Below are 27186 nucleotides of genomic sequence, written 5' to 3'. Positions count from 1 at the left end.
ATCTGCCACAAAGACCCTTTCCCTCCCCCACAAGTAGGTTACCTAAGCCTGAAAGGCTTTTTTGGTTATGAATTCCTTGTCTTGCCTATAAAAAATCTTTCCCTTACTGTGGTTCTTTGGAGCTCCTTTCTAGTTGGCTAGATTAGTGATGCTGCCCAACTTATGAATCATTAATAAAGCCAATTAGATACTTAAAATGTACTCAGCTGAATTTTGTCAAAAAAAAAATTTCAAGTTCATCTTGCTTAATACTGCCCTTCTTCTTGAACCTGTAAAATTAGACATACATCACCATACCTCAATTTAAATCCCATTTACAAACCCATGTTTTAAAACACAGAATATACATATTAAGAAACAGTGAAACTAGAAGAAATAGTGAAGTAACCTTCAATTCTTAAACCATTCTCCAACGCAAAATGAAAATGTATTTTTCTTGAGTCTTTGTACCATATGTTTTAAAATTATCTCTTTAATTCATTCAAATATTAAGTTATGTTCTATTATGGTCAAGACATTCTAAAAATACAATCTGACATTCTAAGAATCAGATATCCAATTTGGAAAATCAAAGATGTACACAAATTACCTCAATACAATGGAGCAAGTACATGCAACATTGGTGGAAAAAACCCTGGCTCTGTAAGAACTTAAAGGAGGGCGAGAGCTCTGCTTCTTGACCTGGACGTTGAAGACGCACATAACACCACCTGCACCATTCTCTGACATTCTCAGAACCCTCAACAGCACACGCACAGAGCAATTGTTCTCCACCAGACTCTGAAACTTGACCAAACTATGGTCTACATCTTCACAACCTTCTATCCATCTATCTTAACCTACTTTTTTTTACCCTTTAAACCAGAAGAATAAAGCTTTCTTTCCATCAAAGTAGTGAGTTCTAAGGAAACAAACAAGACCAATAGTGTGGTAAATCATTCATTACATCATGACAATGTTACCACACTGCCATCCTGTGGAAGTATAGTTACCAGCAATTTTCTCCTGCAGATCAAACTTCCAATGTGTTAGAATTCCCCTCAAATTATCATTAGGAAGATATATACAAAGTCTGTTAGCTTATTTGTAAGCAAAGAAAATCTCTATGATTTGGGACAAATAGTAATCTTCTGAAACAGAACCTAAACATCTTTTCACTTTTACAGTACTTTTTTTTCCCAAGGGTATTGGGTGGGACTAGATTGATATAGAAAAGAAACAAACCACTGTTCTTAGCTTAAGGTGCACAAATGAGTTGGTCTGTACAATAAAAGGCACCAAAAGGCCTGATTCGAGTACCAAAGAAATGCCCAGTTTTCAAGCTCTTGCTGTTCCCCAAAGTAACCTTTAAGTATTTTCTTTCTCCCTGACAAAGTATCACAACTTAAGTTGACAGCACCCTTCATGCTTTTAAAATACTATTGTACGTCCCTTTATGTAAATAAAGTTAGAAAAGGTTTTGTGAATATTATATTCCAGTTAACTCTAATCTACCATGAAATCACCTTAGCATTCGCTCTATCTCCTGGGTGATATTTAATAGAAAGGGCTGGCAAAACACTTCTCTCTTAACCACAACAGCACTAACCAAAAGAAACAGAAAATACTTTAAAACTCAACCAGTTTTGCTTTATTATTAATAAATATGATTAAAGGCTTACAAGACTGTTGAAATCTTTGATTAATAAAGATATTTTACTGTTTGATTACTGTGAATGCTGATAAATAAAGGGAGTGAAAGATGGGAAGAAACGTACATGAAATTATAGCTTACAAGATCCACCCACCAAAAACAAACAAACAAACAAACAAACAAACAAAAACCCTCCATGGATTCTTCTTGACCAGCAGAAATATAATGACTAACAGATACACAAAAGAAAAAATAATTTTTCTTTCTCAAGGATGTGGTTCATTATAAACTGTATTGAATGAATCTTTTAAACTACTATTTTATAAGCTCTATTTGTAAAACCAGGAAGAAGTGACTTGTGCAAAACATCTGAATGGAGACACTATGACAATTTTTTAAAATAGCAAATATACCTACTATTGATGCTTAAAATGAAATCAAGCATAGGATAGCAGAAAGAACGAAGAAATATAATTTAAAAGTGTAAGATGATGCTCTTTGGTAACTTCTAGAGCTAAAGAGAAATGAGGAGGGTAGGGAAGTTAGACTTTGCTAATCTAACTTCACTTCCTTTAGCTCTTCTTCCTCTTCCTGATACAGGGGCATTTCACAAAGGTCTATCCCTCAATCTTCTCCCTAACTCTGTTCTCCTGACCATTACATTTTTAGGGCCCTACATTTTTAAAATTAAACAAAGAAACTCTTAGTTCTTCCCCATAATCATTTAATTTAAAAACATTTTTTCCTCATACCGTTCCAAAACAAAAAGCTCGGAGTTACTGTTTAATCCATCGTCTTCTTTTCTGGATTCCAATGCTGGCTAACAGTGTTTTCAGGGTAACGAGATATATAATCACATATTGATATATTTCTACAGTAAGGTATTTATTCATATGGTAGGCAATACAGTTACAGTGATTTTTTTGCATCACGGGTATCGAGCCAAAATATCTACATTTAGGCTTCAGCTCCATTACTAGCTACATGATCCTGAGCAAATTGTCTTCTCTTGTTTAACAGGACCTATCCTCAAGGTGAGGTTATAAAGAGTAAATGAGTTCAATACATGCAAAGAACTTAGGACAGTTCATTGTGAACCACCTGATATATATATATGTACTATTTCAGTGGTGATTGTTATAAAGTATGCTGAAGTGGGTATAAACCTAATTAGTAGATTATAACTTTTTAAAAAAACTGATATAACACATACTAAAAAAACCCCACCCTTTTAAAATGTACCACTGAGTGGTTATTATAGTGGTTATGTGTGTGACTAAAAGTTGTGTGACTATCACCACTATTTTATTCTAGAACAATTCCACCACCCCCCGCCAGAAGAAACCCGGATCTATAAGCTGTCACTCTAGTCCCCAAACCCTTGGCAACCTCTAAACCAACTTTCTGTCTCTAACCTGCTTGCTGTCTTTATGAATTTGCCACCCCTGGACATTTTATACAAAAAGAATCCCACAGTATATGGCCTTTTGTATCCGGTTTATTTTACTCAGCACAATGTTTTCAAGGTTCACGATGTAGCATGTATCACCTTTATTCCTTTTCACTGCCGAACAACACTCCACTGTATGGATACACCACACTTTATCCATTCATCAGTTAATGGACATTGGGTTGTCTTCAGTTTTTGGCTATTATGAATAACGAATGCTGCTATGAACATTACAAGTTTCTGTGTAAGTATATAATTTTCAATTCTCTTGGGTATATACCAAGGAGTGGATTTGTGGGTCACAGTAACTTTATCATTAAGTTTTTGATAAACTGCCAAACTGCTATGTTTTTTAATCAAGCAAACAGCTTTATTATTTTTGTTAATGTTTTCCAACATTATTATAATAGAATTGTATTACTTTATTATAAAGACACTGGTTTCAGATGACAACTTCTCTGTGATTAATACAACCTGTAAAAGTTCTGTCTCTATCATAGAAAGTGAGTTCTAAGATTCAAGACACCATCTATTACTAAGCATCTTATTCTAAAGATGTGTTCTAAAACCTGCAGAGCAAATTAAAATCTTGCAAAGAAAACACTCAGTCTACTCTCTGGTCTGAATGTTTATAAACCCAATACCCGAGGAAAGGGTGTTAGGAGGCAGCCTTTGGGAAGTGATTAAATAATGAGGTCACCAGGGAACAAGTACCCTTTTAAATTGAGGCCCCAGAGAGCTGGCTTGTTGCTTCTACTATGTGGGGACAGAGACGGTATCAAGCTAACAGGAAAAGAGGCCTCAGAAGAATGTGAGCATTCTGGTGCCTTGATTTTAGACTTTCTAGCTTCCAAATTGAGAAATAAATTTCTCTTGTTTATAAACTACCCAGTCTGTGGCATTTTTGTTATAGCAGCTTGAACGGATTAAGACACTGTGCTGTATATTATTCAGAAAGGGCTTTCAAAAGCTTATTAAACTGTTAAGGATGCTCAGTCTCTTACAGTAAGTAAGGTGAGTTAGAATAGTGTGTATATGTAGTGTAACAGTGTGTATATATAGTGTAATAGTGTGCTTATAGTGTGTATATATCATTTCCCCAAATTAAAAAAAACAAGGCTGATAAATATTAAATCAAGACTTATTTCTGCAAAAACAAAACAAACTCATTAAGGAAAAGTTGATACACACTTCGGTAAAAATGCCTAACCCTCCTTATGAATACAAAAAAGCAAAACACTGTAAAGTTAGGTTTATTACTCATGGGTAATACCAAAACAGAAATGTCTGACAATGAAAGAATGTATACGAAACACCTCTTAGAAGTTGACAGATATCAGAAGTCAAATCACTTACCTATGTAGACTCTTTTGCTGTATCTCTGCATCAGTAACAACACAAATACATGCAGTGGAATAAGGTTGATAATAAACACATAACCACCCCAAGCAGAGACCTATGAGTAAAGAAATGCTAAGTTAAATAATTTACATATTTGCTTCTTAAAGTAGATAAATTCTGCCACAAAAGTCTAAACATAAACTCTAGGATTTTCAGCAATTTTGAGATGCTTCAAAATAACCTACTTTTTCTATAACATACAAATAACCTACTTTTTTTAATTGATAATTAAAACAACACAATCCCATAAATCCAATACATTTTTCTATATCCACTAGAGGAATGGTCAAATTAAACTTATTAAGAACACTGAGAACAGTTTGTGAATTGGCAATAAAAAGACTGTCACAGAGATACAGACTTTAGAATACATATCATAAACTTTTAAAGGCAAAAAACCCTTTGCTCTCCCCCGTTTTTTATGGTAAATACATTGCAAGAGACTTCACAGAAAGTAAGAACAATGGATGTTAACATCAGTCAACACCTCAACTAAAAGGAATACTCTGATGATCTGGATATGCTTTGTGATCCTCAAGATAAAAGGTGCTACCCTGGGTATAAATTTCTTCCTACTAATGGATACAAACCAGGATCCCAGTTTAATGTTTAGCCTGTATCACAAAGCTAGAAAAATTCTATTTATCAGACAGTTGAGTATGTTCTGGTCTAAATTAATAAAGATCCTAAAGATTATGCTTTAGGATTAAAGTATTTATTATTATTTATTATTTTTTAAGAACATTCAATTCAGTAACAATAATAAGGTTGTCAAGATCAAGTTCTTACATGTGCTCTAATAATGAAAAGCTTGACAGAACCATTTGAATCAACTGTCACCGTAGGAGACTATATATTAACATACATTCTAACAATGCTATCTATCCCTGTCTAAAATATTTCAGAACCACTTATAAGAAATTGCTTTTTGTTTACAATTCATATAACAACATCAGTTTACTGCTTCAGTCATGTGCTATTTTTTCACCAAAAACAACATTCCTCTGGTTGAGCTCCAGTTATACCTGAAGGACTCCTGGTTATTTCTAAAATTTAAGTCTAAACTTAAAAGACAGTAAGTTTGCTATTACTGAGCACAACGTGCCTAGGACACATTAATTAGGCACACAATATGTCCTAACCTTTAACCACTTAAAAAGGGGCATGGATAATTTGAAAACAAATTCCATGACATTTGTTTAACAACTAAAAAAAAGTTACCTAAGATTATCATTAATTTTCAGCATAAGAAAACCATATAGGCTGTGGTGTGAAAAGAAAGGCAGGAGATTAAAGAGGTGATACTGAACTCCAATCTTAAGTAACCTGTTGAAAAAATTAGACAAGTAGTTCACAGGTTAACCCAGAGAATGTGATCATTATTTACAAAAAGTTGTACATCTGAAAGAAAATTTTTGTGTTCACTTGCTGCAAATATTGTTTGAGAGGTTAAGTATTAGTCCTCCATCACCCGTAAAGCAGAAGTCCATACAAGACCCTGAAGACAGGAGTAGGGAAGAAAGTGGTAGTAAGGAAAGAGAATGCCTGAAATAAAAGATCTTAAAGACTTCAGGAGAAAGGAAGTGGAGGACTACCCTGACTGAGAAGAGAAGGCACTGGTCTAGTTGTCAAAGACTTAGACCTCATGTATTCAGTTTCAAGTATGAAATCTTACCATATAGAAATATGACAAGCAGCAGCACATCGTCCAAAAAACTGACCCAGTTTTTACAGATTTTACCTAAAAAACAAACAAGCAACTGATATAAAAATGCTTATAAATGTTCCTGTTGATTGAAAAAACGTTAAGTGTTTAGTAAACTTGTATTATAAAAAGTGAAAATTATCCTTTAAAAAGGGTAATGAGATTACACAGATACTTAGATCCACTTACTAACACTGGACAGTAGTCAGACATTTAGGAGTAGCTTCATTTTTTTTTTTTTAGTTATGTAGTTTTTAGTAAAAAGAGTATCAAAAGGAACAATGTATATTTCTCCATTTGTTCTATTTTCTATCTTAAAATGATTAATATCAACAAATTAAGATTTTTAACTAAAAAATGTATTTGTTTAGTAACTCTACATTTTTATATGGCAGGTCTGCTTAGACCTAACACCTTAATCTGTGGTTTTTCTTCATCTGAATGTGATCATCTATATATCAATATTAATTATGAACATTCATTTTTGAAAACAAATTAAGCTAGAAATTTTAAGACACCACAATCAACATCTTCATTAAGTTTATATTCTTAAATTTCTAGAAGACCTAATGTCAGTAAAATTCTCAATTACTCTCAACTGGAAAGACAACGGTCTGTAAACAAAGGTTTAAAAAGTTGACAAATGTCTATGGTCTAAAAAGAAACTAATCAAAGAGTTTATATGTTCATCTGAAAGAGCAAAATACATCAGCACCTTCAGAAACAGAATTTAAAAATTTAAAAGCATAAGCTCTGAATACTTATGCCAAGAGCAATGGGTCATCTTTAAGATGAATCAAGTGAGGGTCCTAAAGAAATGATAGACATAAGGCCCATTATAAGCAATCCTGTATTAAGAGCTATCTTTATGTCCTGATATGATAGGAAGTTCAACTTAACAGTATTATACAGAGCTTATTTCAAGGAATTCTTTATTTTCAAAATGGTCTTCTATTAGTACATTAAACAAACCACAGGTGACATCAATCTTTGGGGAAACTGTAACAAAAAAGGAAGGGAAAGAGGAAGAAAAGAGAAAACATTCCCAATTCACAGCACTTCGAGCTGCCTGAGACTTCTAATAGACTACAAAACCCTGCTCAGAATTCAGAATTCAGTGTTCCGAAACACTGCTCGCAATACAGTGCACATGTATGCCAAAACATACTCTGATCTCCTCCCCCAAACCATGCCAACTTTGAAAAGGTTTCCCTTTGGGCAGGGTAAAATAACATGGGTCCTATTCTGAAATATGAATGGGGAGGGGATATATTAAAATATTAAAAATTTTTAAAGCAAGAAAATTATAATCTGGAAGTTTGTTTTATAACTTTATTCATATACTGAAAGCCACTGAACTATATACTTTGAAAGACTGAATTTTATAGTATGTAAATTATTTCTCAAAAAAAGTTTGTGCAGTGAAGTTAAAATAGTGCATAAAGGGAAACTACTTATATTAGAAGTGTATGAGTGCTCAACTGTGTCTGACTCTTTGCAGCCCTATGGACTGTGTTGCCATTTCCACTTCCTAACCCAGGGATCAAACCCGCATCTCCTGAGTCTCCTGCACTGGCAGATAGATTCTTTACCACTGAGCCACCACCTGGGAAGATTCCTTACATGAAAAGAGATGATCTCAAATGACTAATATAATGATCTAGAAAAGTTAAAGCAAAAACTGAGAAATAAAATAATAAAAAAAGATACCATGTTCTTAGATGACTCTCAGAAGTATTATGCTGTATGAAGTCAGACATAAAGGGCCACCCCAAACTGTCTGTTTCTATAACATGGCATTCCAGAAAAGGAATAACTCCCAGAGATAATACAGACAGAAATCAGATCTGTGATTGCAAGTAATACAGTTTCAGGACAAGGCTGATTACCAAGGCACAGGAAGAAACTTTCAACCCCACAACTATAGGCTGCAATATGGTGAGAAGTACTGTTCTAAGTACTATTCTATCCACATTAGCTCTATTTTTGGTGATAGTAACAAGGGAAACAAACATTTACTCATCCCTTTCTGTGTTCCTACAATGTTCTGTACCTTTACATGAATTAGCTTATTTAAACCATATGAGGTAACTTTTTTTTTTTTTTTACTTTGTAACAGGATTTTATTTTTGCTTCTTATCCATTACAGTGTTTGAAACCTAAATAAATAATTTTTTTCCTCAAATTTGGATGTGTATATAAGTATCACTTGTCTTTCATTTTATAACTGATGAAATAGACATGGAAGAGGTTTAAACAACTCCAGTGATAGAACTGGAATTCAAACAAAGAGGAAGAAGATCCAAGAAAAACAAACAGTGAAACAAACTATATTTGAAACTATAATCAAAGACAGCTTTCCAGAAATAAAAATTAACAATAAATATACTGTGTTGAAAGGGTTTACCATTACCAGGAGTTATCAACTCTGGTACATATCTTAGGAAATCTATTAGATTTCAATGCTATATAGGTAAAAAAAAAAAAAAAAACTCATTATTTCTTCAGAAAAAAAAAAAAAAAGACATTTCTTATGAAACACATAAAATTAGGTTAACAGTAAGAAGCAAAATGATGATAGTACAACAATTTCAAAAATTTCAAGTAAAGAACAAATGACCTAGACCTTTCTATCTAGCCGAACTCTCACATATGAGACTAGCGATACCATGTATAAAAAAATGTGTAAATGACATTAAAATACAAAATACTATATATTAGTATATAAAATATATTACATACTTAATAATATGTAATACATAATGAAAGCCATATATGAAAACTACAGTGAATATATTCAAAGGTGAAAGACTGAAATTTTTCCTCTATGACCAGGAAGAAGACAAGGATGCCTACTTTCACCACCTCTATTCAACACAGTACTTAAGTCCTACCCAGAGCAATTAGACAAGAAAAATAAATAAAAGGAATCCAAATTGGTTGGAAAGAAGCAAAATCACCCTTGTTCACAGATATGATCTCATATGGAAAAAGCTCCCCCCACCCCGCAACAAAACCTGCTAGAGCTAATAAATGAACTCAGCAAAACAGCAAGATACAAGTCAACACAGGAAAAATAAATAAATAAACCCCACTGCATTTCTATACACTAACCAATAGCAATGCAAGAAGGATATTACAAAAAATTTCCAATAGCATCAAAAAGAATAAAATTAAACTAATGAATTAGAAGACTTGCATGATGAAAACTGTAAAACACTGTTTAAAGAAAATGTAAATGGAAACACTCCATGATTATTCATGGACTGGAAGATGACAATACTACCCAAAGTAATCTAGAGTCAATGCAATCCATATCAAAATCCAATGATTTTTTCTTTGCAGAAGTAAAAACCCACCCTAAATTCATATGGAATCTCAAGGGACCCCTAGTAGCCAAAGGAATCCCGAAAAAGAACAAAGAGGACAAACACCTCCTGATTTTAAAACTTACTCCACAGCTAAAGTAATCAGTGTGGTGTTGGCATGAAGACACATACATACTGAGAGGTCAATGGAACAAAATAAAAAACTCACACACTTTTGTATATATGGTCAAATGATTTTCAATAAGGGCGCCAAGTCTTTTCAATGGGGAACCACAGTCCCTTCAGTACACAGAGCTGAGCAAACTGGACATCAATGTGCCAAATAATGAAGTTGGACCCTTACCAGCATATACAAAACTAATTCAAATAGACCTACTGCTAGTAGAAATGTATAATAGTACAGTTGCTACAGAAAACAATATGGTGGCTTCTCAAAAAATCACAATAGAACTAACACATGACCCGGCAGTTTCACTTCTGGGTGTATACCCAAAAGAACTGAAAGCAAGGTAAGAGAGATTTGTATACCCATGTTAGCTAAAACATGGAAGCAACCAAAGTGTCTACCGACAAATGAATGGATAAACAAAAGGTGGTATATAGATACAATAGAATATTATTTTCAGCCATAAAAAAGGAAATTCTGACATATGCCACAGCACGGATGAATCTTGATGACATTACACTAAGTGAAATAAGCCAGTCACAAAGAGACAAAAATGTATGATTCCACTTGTATGAAATACTTAAGAGCTGTCAAAATCACAGAGACAGAAAGTAGAATGGTGGTGGGTCAGGGGTTGGGGAAGGTTAAAATGGGCAGTTATGGAAAACGATGGCAATGGATGGTGGTGATGACTGTATAACATTATAAATCTACTGAATGCTAAACATTACTGAACTCTAATAGTTAAGATGGTATATTTTATGTTACATATATTTTACCACAATTTTAAAAAACGCACAAAAACCCAAAGCAACAACCATGAGATACCACTTCATACCAATAGTCAAGTAAAACAAACGAAAAAAACTGGGCGAGTGGGGGGAAGTTTTGGTGAGGATCAGGAGAAATTAAAATTCTCATACACTACCAGTGGAAATGTAAAAGGGGGAAACCACTGCAGGAAATAGTCTGGCAAATCCCCCAATTCCACTCTTACATATATATGGAAGAGAAATGAAAATATACATATGTTCACACAAAAACGAGTACACAAATGTGCACTGGCAGTATTACCCCTAATAGTTAATACTTGAAAACAACTCAATGTCCATCCACTAATGGATTTTAAACATGTGGTATATATACAATGGGTTGCAAGGGAAAGTGTTACTCGCTCAATCGTGTCCAACTCTTTTGAGACCCCATGGACTATAGCCCACCAGGCTCCTCTGTCCATGGAATTCTCCAGGCAAGAATTGTGGTGTGGGTTGCCATTCCCTTCTCCAAAGGATTTTCCCAACCTGGATCAAACCCAGGTCTCCCGTATCTGAGCCATCAGGGAAGCCATACAATATAATACAATGCAATTCAATGGGTTATTCAGCCACAAAAAAGAAATACTGATACATGTCAAAAATACCAAAGATTATGCTAAGTGAATGCATTTTTTATGTGGATTTTACCTACATGAAATGTCCAGAATAATAAGTCTTCAAACAGAAACTAAAAAATGAGGAATGGGGAGGTTCAAGATTTCCTTAGGGGGTATAAAATGTTTTGCAAGTAAACAGAGGATACTAAAAGCCACTGAACTGTACACTTTAGAATGGCTGAAAGTGAATTTATGTCATGAATTTTGTCTCAATTTCTTAAATTTTTAAATGATGAAAGGTAATTAACATGCCAGTTAAGGCACTACTGCAATGGTTGACTCATGCTATTTTTAAAAGAATAAAAAAACTATTTAAACAGTAACACTTTTGCATTTCATAAAAGCATGAAAAAATTTTAAACTATGACAAAATGCAAATGACAGTAATACCCGGGTGATGGTTTCTTTATATTAATTTTCTATGTTTTTAAATTCCCAACAGATAGAATATATTATTTTAAAAATTTATTACAAAAGGTTTCAAACATATAGAAGAGCAGAGAAAAATAGCCATCCAGACTTCCAAATGCAAATAAAACATATTTGCTCTGGATAATTTTATTAAAAAAAAGTTTTTAACATAGTTGAACCTCCCCCTTCATACTTCCTTCCTCAGTATCACTCACCCATACTCAAGAGTAACCACTATCATAAAGTTGGTATATATGATGGATAAATGCCATATTTTTATACTTTGATTATAAATAAGTATAAACTGACAATATAGTCTGTACTGCTTAAAATTACTGTGTGTATTCTACCTCAATTTATTTTTCCACTTGGCATTATACTATCAAGATTCAGACATACATATTGTCAAAATATATACTTATATATGTTAAACACTACGTATTAGTTAAAAGACCTCAAAAGATATAGCATACATGTAATGAGAGTACCAGGAGAGGAGAGAAAGAATAGAATATTTGACACAATAACAACTGATAATTTCCCCTAAATAAAGTCAGAAACCAAACTACAGATTCAGAAAGCTCAAATGTTAAGCAGTAAATGCCAAAAGAACCAACCACACCTAGGCATATCTTTTTCAAACTACAGAAAATCAACGATAATGAAAAAACCCTAAAAGAAGCCAGAGGTAAAGACACCTTACTTCTAGAAGGACAAGGATAACGATCACATGACCTCTATTCAAAAATCACGCCAGCAAGATGAGATTAGAGTGAAATATATAAGAACTGAGAAAGGAAAAAAAGAAAAAAACAATCTAGAAATTTGGGCCTGGTGAAATTATGCTTCAAAACTTTCTCAGATAAATGAAAATTGAGGAAATCTGTTGACAGCAGACTTGTCCTGCAATAAAAGCTAGAAGTTTTTTAAGAAGAAGGAAAATAACCTAGATCTGCATCTAAAGAAAGGAATAGCATCAAAGTCAGAATAAGTGAAGGGAAATTAAAAACTTTTAGTTTTCTTATTCTTAATTGATTCAACAGATAAGTTTATTTAAAATAATAATACCAACAATGTAATCTGTTATGTATGTATTACATATGAATGTCATGACAGTAATGATACAAGGATTATTTTGTTACTATAAAGTACTCACACTGCCTATAAAGTGGCACACGCAAAGTTCAGATATATTGCAGGTTTAGTTCCAGACCACTACAATAAACTGAATATTGTAGTAAAGCCACTCACACAAATTTGCTTCCCAAGGCATATAAAAGATATGTTTACACTAAGCTCGAGTCGATTATGAGTTGTTTAGTTGCTAAGTCACGTTTCTTTTGCTATCCCCATGGACTGTAGCCCACCAGGCTCCTCTGTCCATGGGATTTCCCACACAAGAATACTGGAGTGGGTTGTCATTTCCTTCTCCAGGGGATCTTCCCGACCCAAGGGTCGAACCTGCAACTCCTGCACTGGCAGGTGGATTCTTTAGCACTGAGCCACCTGGAAAGTCCTCAATATTAAGAGTACATTATGTTTAATAAAATAACACATAATACTTTATAAAGAATACTTTACTGCGAAAAAATGCTAACAATCATCTGAACCGTTAGGGAGTTATAATCGTTTTGCCAGGGTAACATCAAAAATCTGATTACAGATCACTGTAACAAATATAATAATGAAAAAGTTTGAAATATTGTGAGAAAAGCCAAAATATGACAGACATGAAGTGAGCAAATGTCTAGTGCTGACAGATTCACTTGATGCAGGGTTGTCACAAGCCTTCAATTTGTAAAAACGCAGTATTTGTGAAGTGCATTAAAACGAGGTATGCCTGTATAGTATTCTTTGAAAGTGAACTTGAATCAGCTGTGTATGTCTGCTGCAAACTCTATGGCAACCACTATAAACAGTTTAAAAAAGCATAACTGATGTGCCAGAAAGAGAGAAAGCAGAACACAAGAAATGCACAGTTCAAACCACAAAAGGCAGAAAAAGGATAGAGAACAAGAGTACCAAACAGAAAACAGTAACATGTGGGGTAAATATTAAACCAACTACAGTCAAGAATCACTTTGAATGTCAATGGTCTAAATGCACAAATTAAAAAACAAATTGTCAGGGTGCATCAAAAACCAAGACCCAACTATATGTTGTCTACAAGAAACCCACTTTGAATATAAAGATACAGGGCCTCACCTGGTTGTCCAGTGGTTAAAAATTCACCTGTCAATGCAGGGGACATAGGTTTGACCCCTGGTTTGGGAACTAAGATCCCACTGAACCCAAGTGCCACAACTACTGAAGCCTGCCCATCCTAGATCTCGTGCCTGCAAGAAGGCCACATACCACAACTAAAGAAAACTCACATGCAGCAATGAAGAGTACCGTGTGCCACAATGGAGATCTAGTGCAGCCAGAAATAAATAATTTCTTTAAAGATTTAAAAATTTTTGAAGTATATATAAAGATACTTTTATACAGAGCACATCATGCAAGATGTTGGGGTGAATGAAGCACAAGTTGGAATCAAGATTGCCAGGAGAAATATCACTAACCTCAGATATGCAGATGACACCACCCTTATGGCAGAAAGCAAAGAACTAAAGAGCCTCTTGATGAAAGGGAAAAAGGAGAGTGAAAAAGCTGGCTTAAAACTCAACATTCAAAAAACGAAGATCATGGCATCCAGTCCCATCACCTCATGGCAAATAGATGGGAAAACAATGGAAACAGTGACAGACTTTATTTTCTTGGGTTCCAAAATCACTGCAGACAGTGACTGTAGCCATGAAATTAAGACACTTGCTCCATCAGACAGCATATCAAAAAGCAGAGACATTACTTTGCTGACAAAGGTCCATCTAGTCAAAGCTATGGTTTTTCCAGTAGTCATTATGGATGTGAGAGTTGGACTATAAAGAAAGCTGAGCACCAAAGAACTGATGCTTTTGAACTGTGGTGTTGGAGAAGATTCTTGAGGGTCCATTGGACTGCAAGGAGATCAAACCAGTCCATCATAAAGGAAATCAGTCCTAAATATTCATTGGAAAAAATGATGCTGAAGCTGAAGCTCCAATCCTTTGGCCACCTGATGCAAAGAACTGACTCATTAGAAAAAATCCTGATGCTAGGAAAGACTGAAGGCAGGAGGAGATGGGGACGGCAGAGGACGAGATGGTTGGATGGCATCACCAACTCGATGGACATGAGTTTGAGCAAGCTCTGGGAGTTGGTGATGGACAAGGAGGCCTGGTGTACTGCAGTCCACGGGGTTGCAAAGAGTTGGTCATGACTGAGTGAACTGAACTGATAAAGATACATATAATAAAGCCTACCTCAAAGCAAGGAAAGCTATCAGAGATCAAGAAGTACATTATATAATGATAAAGGGATTAATTCTCAAAGACAGCAAAACAATCCTTCAAGTGTGCATGTCTAACAACAGGGTATCAAACTACATGAGGAAAAACTGATACAGCCACAAGTATAAATGGATAAATCCACTATCTAATTGGAGACTTAAAACCCTTCTCTCAGACAGATGGATAGAGCTAAAACTCAACACCACCACCAATGAACTGGATACTGGCTATGGTGGGCATCTAAAGATAAATTCATCCAGTAATAGAAGAATACATATTCTTCTCAAGTCAGCATGGAATATTCACCAAGATAAACAACATCTGGGCCATAAAACACATCCTAACAAATTTAATAGAATAAAAGTCATATAATATAAATTCTCAGCCCACAATGAAATCAAACAAAAAATCACTAATAGAAAAATAACTAGAAAGTCTCAAAATACATGGAAGTTAAACAACATACCTTTAAATAAGCACATTCAAAAGTCAAAAACCTCAAGAGAAATTTCAAAATAGTGCTAAATAAAAATGAAAACACAACTGATCAAAATTTATGGGATGCAGCAAAAAGATATACAGATATCTTTATACAGATATATACAGATAGTGTATACAGATAGTGCTAGTATGGAAATTTATAGCACTGAATGTAAACAGTAGAAAAGATAGAGCTAAGATGATTATCTAAGTTTCCACCTTAGGAAGCTAGAAAAAGAAGGGTAATTTAAATCCAAAGAAAGCAGAATTAAAAACCAGGGCAGAAATCAATGAAATTGAAAACAGGAAATTTATAAAGAAAATCAATAAAACCAAAAACTGGTTCTTTGAAAGCTGAACAAAAATCAATAAACCTCTAGGCTAGGTTAATAACAAAAAAAGAAGACACAAATACTAATATTGGAAATGGAAGAAGGAACATCACTACAGATCCCCTGGACATTCATTGAAAGGATAATAAAGAAATACAATGAACAACTCTATGTCCAAAAACTTGATAACCTAAACGAAATGAACCAATTTCTTGAAAGGCAAAATCTGCTAATACTCAAACAAAATCTGATTAGATCTCTATCTATTAAAGAAATGGAATAAATAAATAATTAATAACATTCCAAAACAGAAAGCACCAGGCCAAGGGGGAGGTCACTCGTAAATTCTACCAAATGATTAAAAAAGAATAAATAAAAATAACAATTTTCTACAATCTCTTTCTGGAAATAGAAGCAGAGGAAATACTTCCTAACTCGTTCTACAAGGCCAGTACTGAACCAATACTAAAACCAAAGACATTATAAGAAAAAAAACCAACAGACCATTATCTCTCTCATTAGAAACAAAATCCTCAACAAGATATTAGGAAATCAAGTCTAACAAGATATTTTAAGAATTATATAGCATGACCAAGTGAGATTTATCCCAGGTATGAAATACAGGTTCAACATTTGAAAATAATGTATTCATGACATCAAAAGGTCAAAGAATTTACATACAGTTACAACTATATGTAACTATAATTGACCCTTGAACAAGGCAAAGGTTGCAGCAGTGACTATCTCGTTGGCATAAGAAAATCCACATATAACTTTATAGTAGGGCCCTTACATAATCCTTGGATCCAGATCTATGGATTCAACCAAATTGTGAAGTACTGTAGTATGTATTCAATAGAAAACAATATATATGTATAAATGGATCTGCACAGTTCAAACCTGTGTTGTTCAAGGATCAATCACATATCAGTAGAGAAAAAGCATTAGACAAAATCCAACATCCACTCATGATAAACTCAACAAACTAAAGTGGATCTTCTTCAACTTGATAAATAAGATCAAAAAAACATATAACCAACATGTTTTAATAGTGAGAAACTCAAAGCTTTCCCACTAAGAAAAGGAACCAGGCGAGGATCATCTTACTACACCTCTTCAACATCATACTGGAAGTACTAGTTAATACAGCAAGACAAGAAAAAGAAACAGAAGGTATACAGATAGGGAAAGAAGAAATAACTTGGCAACAGTAAAATAATGCAAATTTCACACACAGAATTCAACATCCTAAGCCACTGAACCCCACTTCAGCTTTCTTAAGTATTTTTGACCTCTCTCTCCACTAGTAAAGGAACAACAACAAAAAAATCAACAGCTTATTTTCCAATAGCCTCTTTTATTGGAGCTGTGACTTATTTGTCATGAACATAACAGTTTTCTGTATGCAACTATAATGACAACTTTCAGTAGAAAGTTCATGGGTATTAATGATAACAAAACATCAAGTGTTACTTACCCACAAATAATAAGTGAACTGAAGTGCAAAAATAGCGATGCCTTCATTATCAAAGGACCCAGCTACTGAGCGAGAAATGTAGCCTGGCACAATGGCAATGAAGCAAGCGGCTAACAGCCCTGCTCCTTGGTTCCACAGTTCTCTGGTAAGCAGGAAAGTAGATATAGACGTAAGGCCGCTGAAAGTTGGTGCAAGGAACACACATACATCTCTAATGTGAACTGTTATGTTCAACGTATTTAAAATCCAATGGATAAGGCCAGCTGTTATCATCAACCCTGGGTAAACCTATGAAAAAAAAAAAGGAAAATGTAATTACAAATATAAGGAGGTAGCTGAAAACACTAAGCTCTTTATTATTACATAATTAGGTTGAGAATAAGCTCTCACAACAGTTTGCCTTCTTTACATACTACAAAATTAAATGTTCTTTTTCAACTGGACACAAAAAATTCTCATATGCAAAGATATATATTTAAGCAAAAGAAGAAAGATCAGACTGAATGAAGTATTAAAAGTGAAGATGTTTAATGATGGAACACTGAGTAACTTTATAATTGTCCCCACTAACTCTATCTTTCACTATAAACAGGGTTCTATCTAACACATCCTGAAGTATGGGGTTTTAACAATTTTGCCCATACTTGTGTTTAAGGGATTGAGAAACAAACAGAAGATGAAAAAAATTTATGTGCAGTTATTATTTAAGTGATATTTATAAATGATTTCTTCCTCCCTTCAAAGTCAAGATCTGGAAAGTGAACAATTCTAGCTAGGGAAAGGAGGACTAGTTAGTGAATTCAAATATAATATTTTGGAACTCCTCAAAGGTTGACATTTTTACACTTCTTAGAATACTTAACAATGGAAAGCAAATCAACTAGAATAGGCCCAGTTAACAGCTGTACTCTTCAACCTCTCCCCAAAGGAGGAACATGAAACATTTAAGATTCAATGTAATTCTGGGCTATTTGTGATTAAAATGTGTATTTACACTTTCATCCTTAGCTACATCCTAAAAGATTTTTTCTTTCTCCATCACTGAAACTACAAAGAATGTTATAAATTTACTTTCTGAGCCATACTATTTGCAAACTGCCCATGGTCTTTAAACCAACTCCTTTGCTTTTTCTCCACAGCACTTATCACCATTTCACATAGTATTTATTTTACTTATTTACTTACAATCTATTAAGTAAATACCCTTGGGGACTTTCCTGGTGATCCAGTGGTTAAGAGTTCGCACTTCCAATGCAGGGAGCATGGGTTCAATCCCTGGTTGGGCAACTAAGATCCCACATGCTGCACAGCATGTCCAAAAATAAATAAATAAATGAACACTCTCACAGAATACAAGCTCCAGAATAACATGAACAATTTCCCCAGCATCCAAATAACAATGATAGGCATAAAATAGATGCACAATATCTACTGAACTCATGGAAGGAGAGTGGGATAAGGAAAGGGGAAAAAGTATGGCAATCATCACCATTCTTAAAAATTAAAATTTTGTTCCATTACATATATAATACCAGGTCCCAAATGAATAGTTTTCCTGGCAATACTTTTTTTTAAATGGAAATAAATCTGAAAATATCTAAATACGGTAGACTGAACTGACATACAAAATAACACATAGAAGTATTAGATGAAAAGATCAAGGTATTCTAGACAAACAAAACCACTCAACAACAAAAAAGGCATGTTTAACCTTAAAAGAAAGAGAACCTGGAGGGAATCCTTCAGGTTCCAAACATAAAGAAGCATTTCAAACTAGGCACTGATATTTTGGAAGTCTTTAAAAAACAAACAAACAAACAAAAAAAAACGAAAACACTTGAGGCCCTAATATATACTTTAGGTACTTGAGGTGGTTGGGGGATAGTTATTGCTCACCACTGAGATGAAAGAAAAGGCCTAATTTCCAGCACAAACCCAGGGCCTGTTTATGAAACTAGATGAATTCTACCCACCCATCAAATAAAACAGTAAGCAACTTCTGCCTTACTTCCAAATCTTTAAGTAGAAACAAAACAAGAAATAACTAATTCACCACATGGGTGAGTATGGGTCCCACATTTATACATGCAAGCTCAGTCACTAAGTCATGTCCGACTCTTTGCAACCCCATGGACTGTAGCCCACCAGGCTCCTCTGTCCATGGGATTCTCCAGGCAAGAATATTGGAGTGGGTTCCCATTTTCTTCTCCAGGGGACCTTCCCAACCCAAGGATCCAACCTATATTTCCTACACTGGCAGGAGGGTTCTTTACCACTGAGTCACCAGGGAAGCCCTCTCCACATTTATAACAACTTCACATATAAGAAACTTAGACTGAGAAACAACCTGTAAAAACAGTCCTAAACTTCTGAGGGCTCCAGCAAAAGGAAGTGAAAAAGATTATTGTAAGGATGGTTCCAAATACCAGGACACCAGGAATCTCAGAAAACCAGCCTTCACTGAGGGTGAATTCAAGATAAAAAGTTATAAACATAGCAGGAAACAAACTACAGTAATCAAAGATTAGTACAATAAAATATATGACAGCATTCACACCACAAGCAGTACAGATAATAGTCATCTACCACATCTTTCACCATTCAATACCTTTCTAATCAACCTCAGAGGCTATCATGACTATTCTTCATATCATTATCCCTATTTACAAAGATAAAAAGATGTGCCAGATTTTATAAATATAACATCTCACTATCATGGAGAACATATTCCTTCCAAACAAAGAGGGAACATTTATAAAATTTGGCTATATCCTGGGGCCACAAATCATGTCTCAATAAATTTCAAAGGATTAAAATTATAGAATTTGTTTTCTAACATTAATATATTTGAAGTAAAAAGCAAAATAAGATGATGAGGAAATTCTCTAATGTTTAAAAGTTAAATACAGTCCTAAGTAACTCATGAATAAAAGAAAATTATAACAGAAATTAAAATACATTTTGACTTGAATGATAATAAAAACACTGCATATCAAAACTTAATCAATGTAGCTAAAACAGTGATCATGAGGCAATTTGGAGCTTCAAAACAAATACATTAGTAACAAAGAAGTTGAAAATTATTGAGCAAACTACATCAGGAAACTAGATAAAAACATCAAACTCAAGAAAGTAGGAGGAAGGAAACAAACGGAAGGTAACACAAGACAAATATTCAATAATCAACAAAGTTCAATGGGTTAAAGAATCTACTAAAATTGATAAACCTCTGACAAAAGTGATCAAGAAAAAAATATTAAATGTATATGTTTCTCCAGTAGGTGCCTTGTCTTTCATTTTCTCTCAAACCATTCTCCTTACATCCCAAATCCTAAAAACATTTTCCTTTCTATCATCTTCTGGACATTCTGATTTCCCATAAATTATGAACAATACCTGGAGTAATCTGAGACAGATTTAGGACCAGGAAAATTAGAATTATCTGATTGTTCTACATTTTATTTCCTTCCAAAATGTTTTTTTCAATAAAGCTTCTATAGAGCAAAACAAAAACACAAGTAACCTGAACTTAAGAGTGTGACAAGAGCTTCTCCTCTTAACCTCCACCACTTGTCAGAAATAATGGCTAGTATGAGATAACCCCAAAACAGCCTGGGGGGTGGGGGTGTGTGAAGAAGAGTATTAAGAAAAGAGATTTAACAAATTAAATAACAGATAAATTAGCCAGCGAAAACGTATCATTTAACTATATAAAACTTTTAAGAATTGCCATCACCTTAGTGATGAATGATTTACTCAAATCACTGAAAAAATTTAAGATTAACATGAGTAACTGCATATATACTTACAGTACCACCTACTATTCTTCCTAGTGGATACCATGCTCTTTCATCAAACCAATTTAAAAATTCATAAAACCCATGAGACGCAAGATGATGTGTTGATCTATAGTTAAACCTAGAGAAAATAGGAAAAAAAGAAATGTTATAAAACTTGGTTTACTAGAAAGAAATAGCTCTAGCTTTTTAATACTATACTTTATATTTAACTCTTTATACATAAATCTATGGCTATATAAATATATCTTTCATAACAATTTTCCTCAAACCTGAACAATAGATTATTTTCTAAGAAATTGGCTTATACCTCTAAAAATAACTAAAAAAAAAAAAAGCCCATTCTCCCCCCAAAAACAAGTCTACAAAACTAGTAATCAAATTAACATTTGGCCATTGCTTGGGGTACAGATGGTACATAGCTATGCATCTGAACAAAAAATGTGATGGTACATAAAATTTACCAAATCTTCAAAGATGTCAATGACTCTCAAAAGACTAAAAACCACTAACAGAATACAGCACCAAAATGAAGCTTGTACATTCAATATAATTGCTTTCAATTCCTGCTTATTTAACTTATATGCAGAATACAGCATGCAAAATGCTTCGCTGGATGAATCGTAAGCTGGAATTAAGATTGCCAGGAGAAGTATCAACAACTTCAGATATGCAGATAACACCACTCTAATGGAAGAAAGAGGAACTAAAAAGTCTCTTGATGAGGGTGAAAGAGGAGAGGGGGAAAAGCTGGCTTAAAACTCTACATTCAAAAAACTAACATCATGGCATATGGCCCCACGGCAAACAAAAGGGGGGAAAAGTGATTACAGTGACGGATTTTATTTTCTTGGGCTCCAAAATAACTGTAGATGGTGACTGCAGTCACAAAATTAAAAGATGCAAGCCTGTTCCTTGGAAGGAAAGCTATGACAAATCCAGACAGGTATTAAAAAAAGCAGAGACAGTACTTTATCGACAAAGGTCTGTATGGTCAAAGCTATGGTTTTTCCAGGTAGTCAGGTACGAATGAATGTATATGAGAACTGAATCATAAAGAAGGCTGAGCACCAAAGAATTGGTGCTTTTGATTTGTGGTGCTGGAGAAGACTCTTGAGAGTCCCTTGGGATCAAATCAGTCAATACTAAAGGAAATTAACCCTGAATATGTATTGGAAGAACAGACGTTGAAGCTCCAATTCCTTGGCCACCTGATGTGAAGAACTGACTCATTGGAAGAGACCTCGCTGCTGGGAAAGATTAAAAGCAAAAGGAGAAAGGCGGCAGAGGATGAGATGGTTACGTAGCATCACCAACTCAATGCACATGTATGTGAGTAAATTCCAGGAGACAGTGAAGGACAGGGAAGCCTGGCGTGCTGCAGTTCATAGGGTTGCAAAGAGCCGGACACAAGTTAGCGACTGAACAACTATGACTCTAAAAATCACAGAAATAAAGAGTTAAGTTATAAATAACCAGAGATGAACTGTAACTGTACTGTAAAATAAGAACATGACCTTAACGAATGAGAATTTTGATCAATGAAAGACAAAATAACAATAAGAAGAAATGAGATGGAAGAAACCACAGTCCAAACTGCAACCTGAAGTAACTGCAAACTATGGTGTGTGTGTACATGTGTGCACGCTTGGGTGTTGGAAGGGGGAAGAGTTGAAGAGGTAATATTCAGGATGGTTCATGTTTAATATAAAGTTGTTGAGGGCGGGAGAGAGGCAAGAGAAAATCCTGCCAACCTCAGGGTAATGAGCAATAGGAACTGCTAGGCAGGTGGATCCCCTTAGACGACCATTGCCAAGCAAGGAAGTGGGCCTCAGGGGTATTTCCAACACACACAGCCAAGTAATTCAAAGAGTGGAACAACGCTTCCCAGATGAATAGGAAAACCTCATATCCAAAGTCAGCTTGATATATCCTTCCCAACCGTAAGTCACGACTTTCCAACACACGATCACTAGAAACAAAATACTGTAATATTTTAAGACAGACTTGATCTAATATAAAATAAGCACACATCCAAAAATCAAACGAGAAAAATAAGCAATATGAAAACTAAGCATCAAAATCAACCAATGGAAGAACTAATACCAACAGACATAAGAATAACTTCAGAAGATAAGCCACAAAGCCTGAAAGGGAGGTTTATGGTACAAGTGTTAGAATCATACTGCCTGAGTTTGGATATCCTGTTTCCACACTTACTAGCTATGTGACCTTGGCTAGACCATTCTCTGTGGTCCAGTTTCTTCCTCTGTAAAAAAGGAATAACAACTGTACCCATGTCAATAAGGTGGCTTTGATAAATAAATATAATGTCCTAAAGCACCCAGAGGCTACTGTTACTATTACTGTGAAATAAAGTATGGTAAAAGCACTATTTGAGTTTTTGAATGTCAAATTAAAAATAAGCTAAATATTAAAAAGGTTCAAGATGCAAAGGAAATTAGTAACAAGACAAAAAGTGTCTTGAGAGGTGGCTTTGAAAAGATGGCACAGTAGGTGACAGCAGCCTTCATACCCCCAATAAAAAATAACAGACAGCTATCCACAAAGGAAAATATTTATGGGAAGCTCAAGTAGAACTGAGATCCTACAGCAGCACAATGAAGCAAAGGATGGAGAGCAACCACACAGATGGAAGAAGGATCACTGGGGTGACAGGCTTAGCTGAGGCATCTGGAGACAACAGGATCAGCCACGTGGCAGGTACTCCTGCAGTCCCCATGGTCTGCTCTGTGGTGGACCGAGGAAGGCTTTTTGACTGAGGACAACATCCATGAGAGCTTTCACAAAGGAGGACCCCGTAAGTATTCATCAGAGCAGACCCCAGTGGCCTGCTCTACAGAGGACAACAGCTTTCAGCAAAAGTCATCATTGCCACAGGGCCCCTGGAGAAGGAGACGCTGTTAGGCCCTCAACAAGAAAGACTTGCTGCTGCACTGCCCCAGGACTAGGGCTACCACGGTCCCACAAATACTCTTGAACCCCAGAACCACTGTTAGGTGCTTACACTTCAGATTCCAGCTCTGCAGCCTCTTGAGCTCCAGATCCCAGCTCCATGGCTGGCTTGACAAGTGCCTCTGGGCCCCAGACCTGCAGCTGAGCCACCATTGTCTGTGCTCTAGCTCACAGCTCCGTGGTGACTCCATGGGCATTAGCCAGTACCACCACAATGAGGAGGACACCGGTGAGCTGGGCCGGGTGCCAAGATTTCCTTGGCCACAACAACTCGCCATGGGAGAAAAAAAGATCAGAAGGTTCCCCGTAGCCCTTACAAGCCCCGATGGACACCTGCAGCCTCGGCCATTGAGAACCTCCGCAGTGTGCAGTCTCCACTTAAACTCAGCTGTTAGAAATGCACAAAGACTACACCCTCGGATCTTACCCGGGGTAAGAACTGCCAGTCTATCCAGCTGTCACTCTTGCACTTAGCCACAGGTAAAGGTCTTTCCCCACCAAAATTATTTCATAAAATGGGCAGACATAAAGGTAGCTCAGATGGTAAAGAATATGCCTGCAGTACAGGAGATGCAGGTTCAATCCCTGGGTTGGGAAGATCCCCTGGAGAAGTGAATGGCAATCCACTCTAGTTTTCTTGCCTGGAGATTCCTGTGGACAGAGGAGCCTGGTAGGCTACAGTCCATGGGGTCAAAAAGAGTTGGGCACGACTGAGTGACTAACACACTATACAAAATAAGGCTACAAGAAATGTTAAAAAAAAAAAAATCAAGAAAACTTGACAATGCCAAAGGAACACAATTGTTTTTCAGTAACTGACCACAGAGAAATAAATCTATTTCTCAATGAAGACTTCAAAGTAATTGTTTTAAGGAAGCTCAGCAAGCTACAAGAGAACCCAGACAGACAACTCAACAAATCAGGAAATACCACATGAACAGAATAAGAAGTTCAACAGAGACAGAAAGTATACTAAAAGAAAAAAAACACCAAAGAGAAATATTGGAGCTAATTAAATTAATAAAATGAAAATGCAGTGGAGAACATTAATAGTAGACTTGAACTAGCAGAAGAATCTGAAAACCAGAAGAAAGGTTACTTGAAATTATCAAAACAAAGGAAAAGAAAAGTGAAAAATAGCCTACACCAACTATAGGCCATCATCAAGGGTAATGATTGCATTATAGGAGTTCTAGAAGGAGAGACGGGGGTAGGAAGGTTATTTAAAGAAATAATGGCTTAAACCTTCCCAAATCTGGGGAGAGAAATCGAGTCATCCTGGCATGTGGTGTTCACATGCCCCAATACATATTCAATTCGCACAGGATTTCACTGAGAGATAATCTAATAAAACTATCAAAAATCAAAGACAAAGAGAGAACTCAGTCAGAGGAAAGAAACTCATACATGAGACCCCACATAAGGCTATCAGATTCTCAGTGGAAACCCTGCACCAGAATAAGGTATATAGATTCAAAGTGCTAGAAGAAAAAAACTGCCAACTAAGAATACTCAGCAAAGCTAACCATCAGAAAAAAACATTCCCAAACTAAAAAAAGAGAGTGAGAAAGAAAATTTGCAGGAGATCATCACTACCAGACCTGCTTTATAAGAAATGTTAAAGGGAGTTCTACAAGCTGAAATGAAAGGACAGTAATTAGCAACTTAAAAACATATACAGTATAAACTCACTGGTAAGATATGGACATAAGCAAATTCAGAATATTCTAGTACTGTAATGGTGTGTAAATCACTTAACTAGTATAAAGGTTGAAAGACAAAAATTAAAATATCTGCATTCAATAATTTGTTAAATACAAAACATAAAAAAACTGACATAATGGCTTAAAGTTGACTGTTATAAAATGTTTTATTTAAACCTCAGGGTAGTCACAAAGCAAAAACTTATAGTAGATACAGAAAGAAAGACTACCACGAAGGAAAACTATCAAATCACAGTGGAAGATAGCAAGAGAAGAGAGGAACAAAAGAACTACAAAACAATCATAAACAATTAACAAGATGGCAGTAGTTAAATCTTTCAGTCAGTCAGTTCAGTTGCGTCTGACTCTTTGCAACCCCACGGACAGCAGCACGCCAGGTTTCCATGTTTATCACCAACTCCCAGAGCCTACTCAAACTTATGTCAATTGCATCGGTAACACCATCCAACCATCTCTACCTATCAATAATTACTTTCAATGTAAACAGATTAAATTCACTAATCATCAGCTCAGTTTAGTTCAGTCACTCAGTCGTGTCCGACTCTTTGCGACCCCATGAATCGCAGCACGCCAGGCCTCCCTGTCCATCACCAACTCCCGGAGTTCACTCAGACTCATGTCCATCGAGTCAGTGATGCCATCCAGCCATCTCATCCTCTGTCGTCCCCTTCTCCTCCTGCCCCCGATCCCTCCCAGCATCAGAGTCTTTTCCAATGAGTCAACTCTTCGCATGAGGTGGCCAAAGTACTGGAATTTCAGCTTTAGCATCATTCCTTCCAAAGAAATCCCAGGACTGATCTCCTTTAGAATGGACTGGTTGGATCTCCTTGCAGTCCAAGGGACTCTCAAGAGTCTTCTCCAACACCACAGTTCAAAAGCATCAATTCCTCAACACTCAGCTTTGTTCACAGTCCAACTCTCACATCCATACATGACTGCTGGAAAAACCATAGCCTTGACTAGACGGACCTTTGTTGGCAAAGTAATGTCTCTGCTTTTGAATATGCTATCTAGGTTGGTCATAACTTTCCTTCCAAGGAGTAAGCATCTTTTAATTTCATGGCTGCAGTCACCATCTGCAGTGATTTTGGAGCCCAGAAAAATAAAGTCTGACACTGTTTCCCCATCTATTTGCCATGAAGTGATGGGACCGGATGCCATGATCTTCGTTTTCTGAATGTTGAGCTTTAAGCCAACTTTTTCACTCTCCTCTTTCACTTTCATCAAGAGGCTTTTGAGTTCCTCTTCACTTTCTGCCATAAGGGTGGTGTCATCAGCATATCTGAGGTTATTGATATTTCTCCCGGCAATCTTGATTCCAGTTTGTGCTTCTTCCAGTCCAGCATTTCTCATGATGTACTCTGCATATAAGTTAAATAAGCAGGGTGACAATATACAGCCTTGACGTACTCCTTTTCCTATTTGGAACCAGTCTGTTGTTCCATGTCCAGTTCTAACTGTTGCTTCCTGACCTGCATACAAATTTCTCAAGAGGCAGGACA

The 27186-nt window shown here is 35.6% G+C and overlaps 1 protein-coding gene across 1 annotated transcript in view; it reads right to left on the bottom strand.

Moving 5' to 3' along the window:
* Window positions 1-27186, bottom strand: part of STT3B (STT3 oligosaccharyltransferase complex catalytic subunit B) — a 104174-nt gene that overhangs the window by 26388 nt on the left and 50600 nt on the right. Inside the window, exons 2-5 of the mRNA XM_025272339.3 lie at window positions 20997-21105; window positions 17188-17475; window positions 6160-6225; window positions 4440-4539 (exon numbers count right to left, since the gene is read on the bottom strand). Of these exons, the coding sequence (XP_025128124.1) occupies window positions 4440-4539; window positions 6160-6225; window positions 17188-17475; window positions 20997-21105 (563 nt within the window). The remainder of the gene's footprint in view (window positions 1-4439; window positions 4540-6159; window positions 6226-17187; window positions 17476-20996; window positions 21106-27186) is intronic.

Source organism: Bubalus bubalis, chromosome 21 (assembly GCF_019923935.1).
Source record: "Bubalus bubalis isolate 160015118507 breed Murrah chromosome 21, NDDB_SH_1, whole genome shotgun sequence".
NCBI classification, from domain to species: Eukaryota; Metazoa; Chordata; class Mammalia; order Artiodactyla; family Bovidae; genus Bubalus; species Bubalus bubalis.
The sequence above is the reverse complement of the archived record's forward strand: the minus strand, read 5'-3'. Positions and strand labels throughout refer to the sequence as shown.